The sequence below is a fragment of the Glycine max genome, chromosome 8, assembly GCF_000004515.6.
Source record: "Glycine max cultivar Williams 82 chromosome 8, Glycine_max_v4.0, whole genome shotgun sequence".
Lineage (NCBI taxonomy): Eukaryota > Viridiplantae > Streptophyta > Magnoliopsida > Fabales > Fabaceae > Glycine > Glycine max.
In genome coordinates this window covers 17236719-17245825 of record NC_038244.2, presented here as the reverse complement: position 1 = coordinate 17245825, position 9107 = coordinate 17236719, and the positions used below count along the sequence as shown (strand labels likewise).

Genomic DNA, 9107 nt, shown 5'->3' with positions numbered 1-9107 from the left:
CTAAAAATTAAAAATACAATTGGAATTTTGATTTTGTGATTTATATCATTATATGTAAAGCTCCTAGAGCATACTTTATTTCTTGATTAAAACTCTTTTATTTGAAAAAAAAATCCGCATTCATGCGAGGTGTGTTAAAAAATGATCAAAACAACCCTTATCCTCTTAATAAGTGTTTTTATAAAAAAATAAATTCCTGATCCAAATTATTTTAATTATTTAATTTAATGGTGAAGAAAATACTAGTTCCTTTCTTATCATTGTTTTATCGGTTTAAACGGTATTCAACTTGACTTTTTGAAGTAAAATTTTACATTGTAGATAATAAAAGTTGTGATGAGAAAAATATTTTATCGTGTTGAATTTAGTTTTCGACAAAAATATAATTAATTAATTATTATAAAATAGAAAAATATTTTATATGAATATTATATAATAAAAATAAATAGTTGTTAATTCACTTAATTGGATTGCTCCATCATCACCGATGGAAATCGTATAGAAAAGTGGATCTTCAAATTCAGAGTTCAGACTTGATAGTTTTTCACATTCAAAAATTGCACTTGTGCACACAATACACTAGAGACAAAAAATCCAAGTTACCCATAATGCACCACGTGTCCAGAGCATGGTCTAAACTTTTCAGCACCCTCACTCACCTGTGTACTGTGCAGTGTGCACTGAGAACCAACCTTGTTCAAAGGGCCCTGATTTCGATGCACCATCACGGTCACTACTGACCCTAGCAGCATCCTCAACCAAGCCTTCTTTTTCTTCTTCTTTTTACCACACCCTTTTTTTCCTCGGGAAAGTGGGAAAAGGTTTCAAAAAACACAGATATATGAGAAAGGTGAATCATCTTCATAGAGGTTAATAGCCTTTGTCACCACCACAAATATATAACCATAAAAGAAAAAAAGCCACGCCCGGACATCAACATCTTTTGTGAAACTGCATGGCTTTGAACTTTCAACCCTAGCTTGCTTTATCATGTCATGCCAAATTATATATACATGTACTGCATCATTGTAACTAATTATTTTCTCAATAAGTGACCAACTACATTATTATGCAAAATTGAACGTGAACAATTAACTAGTACTAAATGTATAAATTAAATTTACCTGTATTAAGCACTACTATATGTAAAAAAAATGATGAGGTGCACAAATAAAATATTCTATAAAGTATATGAGGGGAGTGGTGGTGACTGACAGGTTACCGGTGCAGGTGGTGTCGGGTGGGAAGAGAGGCAGCATTTTGCAGAGGACAGGCGCATGCTAAGTGACCGGTAACGGGGACAGCAGGTTGGTTCCATACCTCCACTCCCAACACTTCCAATTCGTCTGCGAGTATGTAGGATGGTCCGGGAGATAACACACATTCACCTCGATAACAATCAAAACCTGCACGCCCTACCCCATTTTTCCTTTTTGCATTTGTTGTAGCTAGATTTTAATAAAGTTGCTTTTATTAATTTGTTGAGTTTAATGTAAAATACTACCCTATTATTATTTATTTTTAAGATTATTATTATAAAAATTAATAAATTTATTATATATAATAAATTGACATTGGACGAAGATGTATAACTTTTTTTTCTTAGTTGTTACCATATTTACAGACAATTATTTAGAATAACATTGTGAAAAAATACATTAACAATAATTACGGTAAAAATAAAAATAGTTTCATATACAAAACTATGCTATTTAATTACTTGAAAACTTTTTAATTAAATATTTTTCTTTCTCTTTGAAAAAATTAAATTGACCATTTAAAATAAAACCATTAAAATAAATTATTCTGTAGAATCAAAATTAATGAGGCGTTCGATTGTGTTGAAAGCATATAAGTCAAAGATTAATAATATTATTATAGTAATTTATTTAAGCTATCAGAAAAATATTAAATTTCTAATTAGTTTTATTTTATTTTAAATTTAAAATATAAGAATACATTAAAACTATAAGTTTTATTTAAACAATTTTACTATATTTTAATTGAAGCTTAGGGGTAAAGGTATGCATTAATGGGAGGATGAACAAGAATTAATAATTAATGTGGTCCAAGGCTTTAAATAGTGGTACATGTACAATATAAGAGAGGGAGGAAGTGGAACACAAAACTGTAAACCTATAACCCCACAAGAAAAAGAAGAAGAAAGAAAGTTGAAGTGGTTTGAGTTAGCTGAGAAGAGGGTGCTCCATTAAGGGCCACTCTCATCAAACACTTTGATCATCAAATCCATTTAAGTGAATTGGTTGAATCTGCCAAAACGGGTCTCCCTCTGTGGATGCTTGGTTTGGGTGCGGACCTCTTGTGGGCCGACATGAACCGTCTCCTCGCCTTTCTCTTCCACCAGGTAATTATGTGTTTGGAAACTCGTTGAAAATGAAAGAATCACGTTTGAGACGCACAAGTTATAACTGGTAGTAACCTATCTTAATTGGCAAAACATCATGTATGCTAACTAGCTTCTTTATATTTATTTGTTTATTTTTCTTTGCTTAGGGAGTGTTGGATGAGCAATTCTTGCAGCTTCAGCAGCTGCAGGATGAGACCTCCCCAAACTTCGTCTCCGAGGTTGTCAACATTTATTTCCACGAATCCGAAAAGCTTCTCAGAAATCTCAGAGCTTTGCTGTAATCACTCTCTTCTTCTTCTTCTTCCTATATTTTCCTTCATTAATAATTAGCATTTTGAATTCTCTTTCATCATATACTATATTACTATTATGAGGAAGGATTCACTTACTTCTAAGTGTTATTGTGAGGAAGGATCCACTAGTATCATTGTGTTACGCCCACTAGTATCATTGTGTTACGTTACTACTAGCTAGCTAGTACTATTTTGTAGCTATTATTATTATTATTATTATTACAAATTAATAAATGATGATGGGTTTGGTTTGACTGATGCTACTATAATGAATGCAGGATGGAGAAGGAGTTTTCGGACTATAAGAAAATGGGGATCCATTTGAATCAGTTCATGGGTAGCAGTTCCAGTATTGGCGCCAAGAGAGTTAGAAATGTTTGCGTTGCCTTTCGTGCCGCTACTGAACAGAATAACCGTGCTGGGTAAGTTCCATTTGCCAAACTCCCTCTAAATTCATGCATCTTTTTTTACTCCCTAACCCTCCAACGCCACTACCCTTTTTTCCATTTCTCCTAATCATGTCATACTTTATCCATTTATTGCAAATATTCCTTGTTGCTACTGTATGTTTATATTCTCACGTTCTAATACTTGGAAACTTGTCTTTATTATAATTCCTCCATCATATTTAAAATATTATATTTCTAGTTACATGATGCATATCTGATTTTGAAAGACCACTATCATAATTAATGGTCTAGTTTATTTAAATTTATTTATTTTAATAAAATAAGTAATTTTTTATTTTTTTAATCTGTTTGTCTAAATTGTTTGACTTAAAAAAACAGTCTTTATTTATTTATTTTGATTAATAAACCCTATCTACTTATTAAATAAGTGTTATTTTTAAAAAAGCATTTATTTTAAAATTACTTATTATAATATTAAACAAACTCAGCCATTATGTAGTGAAAAAATGATACTTGTAGTATTTAAGTAGCATTGTGTTTATATTTTGTTTCTATTTGTTCATTGTTATTGCCAAGTTCTACCTAACAGCTATTATATATATTTAATCTTTGATCCGATTGCAGTTGCTTGCGAGCGTTGGAGATGCTGGAGCATGAATATTGCTATCTCAAGAACAAATTGCACGAATTGTTCCAAGTAAAGTTGCACTGTACCATGTTAGAGTAGCTGGCTATATTCCGAGCTTTATTAAATTCATACTGATTTTGTTAACGGGCGTAATAAAGGATAAAGATACTCAGTAAAAGAAAATTAAATGCGTATCCTAAATAGTTTCAATTACTTAAAAACAAATTCTAAATACTTCTATATGATAATTTTTAAATGAAAATGTTCTATTTTTTTAGATATATACTAGTATTATGAAAGATATATAGCTAGGAGTCAATTTTTGAGACCTTAATTAATTATGCTTATTATTTGGTAATGAGCAGATTGAACAGCAACGTGCTTTGGCCGCAGGAGTAAGGTACCCGGTGCAGAATTAACAAAGCAATGCAATGCAAGGAAATGAAATGATGATGAAAAAATATTTTTAGGATTTGTTTGCTATTTTGCTTTGTGTTCATTTCTGGTTTCGTAAGGCTAAGGGCACGTATCTCCGGTTATAGACAAGCCAAGCGATACCCAGCTTTTGTGCTTTGTTGTGTAGGGAATAGAAAAAAGGGATCAACGCCTCTGGCTTTGTGGATTCTCTAGTGTACTACGTAGTGCCATCATGCTCTTCCTTACAGTATGCTTCGCTGTAACCCTGTTCACTTTTTTTAACTAAAGTGGATCAAATCTATTAAAAGTTGGTGGTGTTTCGATTTTTACTATTCGCAGAAATTATGTCGTCTTTGTATTTTAGCTAGAGTTAGAGAAATGGAATTGGAATTCGAATAGGAATGATAAAAGGTTGGGAAGGAAATGCATGGAACAAAACAAGTACTAACCATTATTTTAAGGGCGCCAAATAAAGAATTCAAAGGGGAATTTATTTAAAAAATATTATTAATGTATTGTTATTCTCAATACATTTTTAATGTAATGCTTAGTAAAAATATTATTTATTAATTCCTTAATCAGGTACTTGTTGATTATAAGAAGAAAAAAATTGGAGATCCTAATCCCATTAAGAATCAAGACCAAGTTAATCGGTGGAAAACATGAAAATAAAGGGTTAATAAAAAAAATGCATGTTTTAATTGGTAATGTAGAAAGAGAACAGAGAGTTGGAATTTTTTTTAACTTGGACAAGAAATTGAATTGGACTGTTTTTCTGGTACATTTAAATTAAATTCGGTTAGACTATAAAATACATTTATTTGAAGAGTAACCTATTTTTTGTAACTTGGTGTAAGACAAGTTTAATTTCAACCAACTGTTCAACTAGCAAACTAATTACGCATAACTTTTAAGAGTGGGTTGGAATAAACATGATTTTAAATACATTACTTTTCAATACATGTGTGTAACTTTTGTAAAGTAAAAGTAATTTTGGAACTTTTTACCATTTTCGTGAGGAAAATGAACCACATACGAAAGGTAAAAGAATGACAGGAGAAGTAGAAAGAATCGTGACTTTTCTTGTTCATTATCATCAAATAAAAAAATGCCTCTCTTCTTTTAAGTTTTACCTGATTTTTTTTATACAAATATATAATGAGCCTCGTTAGAATGGAAGAACAAGGAAACAAACAAGAAACGAACTTCATGCACCAATAATTTCCCTGCGCATTCCAAATAAAGGCTACATTCGAATATAGTTTGACTCTTTTAAGTTCGTAAAAATTGAACAAAAAAGTTATGCATTCAAATTTAAATACGGATAAAGATGCATGCCCAAAGTTTTTTTTTTTTACTACATTTATTTCATTTATAACACTTAAACTTAAGATCTTAAAACATTTGAATGTAATTTCAGCTCATATACCAACCTCATATTGGTTTTTATTTTATTTTTAATGTACGAGTGGATCCAATTTTTAGCATCAACAAACTGAGAAATCTATTGATGAGTTAAGGATGATTTGTCACAAATAATAAAATTTTTTGATAAGAATCCAAGGTTTCACACAAGAATCAAGAGAGGCACTCTCTTAACTATGTCTAATATGAAAATTTAATAAAAATTGTCAACAAAATTATTTAAGGAACGAATCTATATATAACTCCTATTAATGATCATAGATTAGGCCCAAGGCCCAATAAGTAATCTAATGATTAAAAGACTTAAAAATAACAATAAAAAGATAGCAATTCATTACAAAAGCCCAAAAATATAATTAAAAACGAAAATAAATTTTATTCTAAAAGTTGGCTAAAATAAATGAACTTCACTTCTTCTTCTCCTTCTTTCCTCCATTAGAGAATTTAGTCTCTTTGTTAAGCTCTTGTTGAAATTTTTTACTCTTTACTCAAGTGATTGGTCTATCTATGTTGAGCCCACCTAAGTCAAACTCTTCCTCCTTGTATAGTCATCTATCATACCCTCTTTCTTGGAAAGAATTTGCCCTCGAGTTGATGTCAAAGATATCTACGTCACAAAGAGTCAAGTTAGTAACATTAAAAGTGTTGCTCACACTATAGTCTAGTGGTAAAACAATTTTACATGCCCTATAGTTGATGCGCTTTAAAACTTAAAAGGGACCATCTCCCTCTTCTTGAAGTTTAGATTTTCTTTTGAAAGTAAACCTATTTTTCCTCGAGTGAATCAAAACTCAATCACCCGGTTTGATAATCATTTTCTTTCTCCCCTTATTGGAATATCTAGCATATTGTTCAATTTTTTTCTCAATTTGTGTTTTTCCCTTTTCATGCAAACTCTTAACAAAATTGGCTTTAGAAAGCTCATCCCTATTCATCATAGCAGAAGTATTATGCAAAGGTAACAAATTAAGAGGAAACAATGGACTAGAACAGTAAAGTACCTCAAAAGGAGAATAAGTAGTAGAGTTTAGTGTCCTATTATAAGAAAATTTAGCATGGGGTAGGCATTCCTCCCAAGCTTTCAAATTCTTACCTACCATGTACCTTAGAAGTTGAAATAAAGTTTGATTTACCAGATGACAGGCATAGCACATGGGCTCAAGATTTCTCTCACCCAACCTTTTTCCATCAAGCTCTCCACTTGCCTTTGGATCTCTTTTGTCCCTTTCAGATTGCTTCTATATGTTGGCTTATTTGGTAAGGAAGCTCCTGGAATGAGATCAATTTGGTGCTCTATCCCTCTCAAAGAAGGTAACCCATAAGGGGTGTCTTTGGAAAAGGCATCCCCAAACTCCTTTAGTAATTCTTCCACACCTATAAGCAAAGAACTAGCAACAGAAAACAAACAATAATCATGGGGCATTAGTAAATACATAGGTTGCCTAGCTAGCATCACTCTCTTCACCTCTTTTTTTCTCACGAACAAGCTCTGTATTTTTCTCTCTTGATTTTCATCTTTTTTTTAGTTTTACTCTTTTTTTTTCTTTTCTCTCAGTTCATGTTTCTCTCTCTTTTCATCAATTTTATTTTTCTCTTATTTTCTCTCTTTGTTCTCTTTTCACTCTCATTTTTATTTGATCCTCACAAACCTCACTTGGAGACAAAGGTTTAAGGGTAACCTTTTGCCCTTTATGTACAAATGAAAATTTGTTTGTGACATCATTGTGGACAACATCCCTATCGTACTACCAAGACATTCCAAGTAAGAGATGACTAGCTCCATAGGGACTACATGAAATAGTATTTCATCAACATATTTTCCAATGGAAAAGCATATCAAAACTTGTCTATCTACAGCTAGCTCCTCATTCTCACTCAACCATTGTAGTTTGTAAGGCTTAGGGTGAGGGAAAGTTTCCAAAGCAAGTTTTTCGATCAATCTTTGGCTAGCTACATTAGTACAACTAACCTCATCAATAATCAAAGAACATATTTTCCTCATGACCATGCACCTACCATGAAAAATGTTCTCCCTTTGAGTTTCATCCCTATCCTTACACACACTCCCCATTAACCTCCTAACCATCAAAAGATAACTTTCAAGGGGTTGTACATCACATTCACTTTTACTCTCACTATAAGAACTAGAAGAAGATGCACTAGTGATATCCTTATTACCCAGCACAACCATAGTCCTTTTGTTAGGACATTGGGAGGTAATATGACCCTTTCCCAAACACTTAAAACATTTAATAGAACTCGCCTTTGAAGAAGTGGAAGTAGGGTTAGAATTATTTTTACCAAGGGCAACACCTTTTTCATGAGATTTGAATGAAGACCCTCCCTCCTTCTTGAATGTCTCCTTATCTTTCCAAGTTGAAGAGCCATAGGGGGACTTCTTGTATGTTTGCTTCCTCTTTAATTGTTGTTCCACCTTGATAGCTTAATGAATGAGATCCTCCAAAGAGGCATAGTGGTGCAACTCTATAATGTCTTGGATCTCCCTATTAAGACCATGCAAAAACCTTGCCATGGTGGCCTCTTGAGACCTCTCAATTTGAGCCCTAATCAAGGAAATCTCCATCTCTTTGTAATACTCAACCACACTCCTATTTCCTTGAATTAGTCTTTGGAGCTTGTTGTGAAGGTCTCTCCCATAATAAGACAACACAAATCTCTCTCTCAAAACTCTTTTCATGTATTGCCAAGTATCAATTAACAACCTTTTCATTCTCTCAACATCACTCCTCACTTGATTCCACCACACTAAGGCATATCCCTCAAACTCCAGGGAGGCCAATTTGATCTTTTTCTCTTCATTGTAGTTGTAGCAAGCAAAGACATACTCGACCTTCATTTTCCACTCAAGATACACTTCTGGATCATAAATCCCTTTAAAAGTAGGGATCTTCACCTTCACTCCCTCAATCCCTTCCTTTCTTAGTCTACCTCCATATCTTTTATGATTTATTCTCTCTCTATACATCTCGTTCCTCCTTCCTCCTTCATCCTCTTCATACCCCTCATCTTTTCTATGAGAAGAATTAGATGATCTTACCACTCTTCTTCGCTCTATATTTTCAATCCTCACACTAAAAGCTTTAATACTTTTGTGTATTCTTCCCAAACTTTCTTCATTCTCCTTTCTCATTCTCTCCATCCTTTCTTCATCTTCATAACTCATTCTTCTCATTTGCTCATCAAGTTTAATCATCTCCGCCATGAGCCTTGCGATTTTTAGAGATGGTGGAGTAGCATCTCCACTTGTAGAAGTCATACCTACAAGAAAAGTTAGTGCACAAGTAAAAAATAGAATAGGACCTCACCACTTAACTTAGTGTTTCACTTAAGTTCACTCGTGTATCACACTTTCAAGGCTTTTTATTCTTTTATAATATGCACTATTACCTTTTACCACTCTTGCTTCTTTTCAGTTCTTATGCAGAACCTTCAAGCTCAAAATCAAGAAGTATTCAATATGAAATATGTCACAAATCAAAAATCAACTCAAGAAGCCAAGAAAAGAAATACTCTAAGACAAAACTAAGGAATTTTAAAGACAAACA

At 32.7% G+C, this 9107-nt stretch overlaps 1 protein-coding gene across 1 annotated transcript; it reads left to right on the top strand.

Moving 5' to 3' along the window:
- The first annotated feature begins 2105 nt into the window (after positions 1 to 2105).
- On the top strand, positions 2106 to 4443 carry LOC100789608 (pseudo histidine-containing phosphotransfer protein 6). Its single transcript, XM_003531668.3, has 5 exons — positions 2106 to 2365; positions 2515 to 2645; positions 2940 to 3083; positions 3696 to 3768; positions 4065 to 4443. The coding sequence occupies exons 1-5, from the start codon at positions 2297 to 2299 to the stop codon at positions 4116 to 4118; spliced, it is 471 nt and encodes a 156-aa protein (XP_003531716.1). The 5' UTR covers positions 2106 to 2296; the 3' UTR covers positions 4119 to 4443.
- Positions 4444 to 9107: the final 4664 nt, after the last annotated feature.

What these genes read in the sequence shown, in the direction of transcription:
- LOC100789608 (XM_003531668.3), top strand. Translation starts at nt 2,297, where the DNA reads ATGCTTGGTTTGGGTGCGGACCTCTTGTGGGCCGACATGAACCGTCTC. An exon ending in TCGCCTTTCTCTTCCACCAG is followed by an intron (nt 2,366 to 2,514) that starts GTAATTATGTGT and finishes TTCTTTGCTTAG; the next exon opens with GGAGTGTTGGATGAGCAATT. An exon ending in AGAAATCTCAGAGCTTTGCT is followed by an intron (nt 2,646 to 2,939) that starts GTAATCACTCTC and finishes TAATGAATGCAG; the next exon opens with GATGGAGAAGGAGTTTTCGG.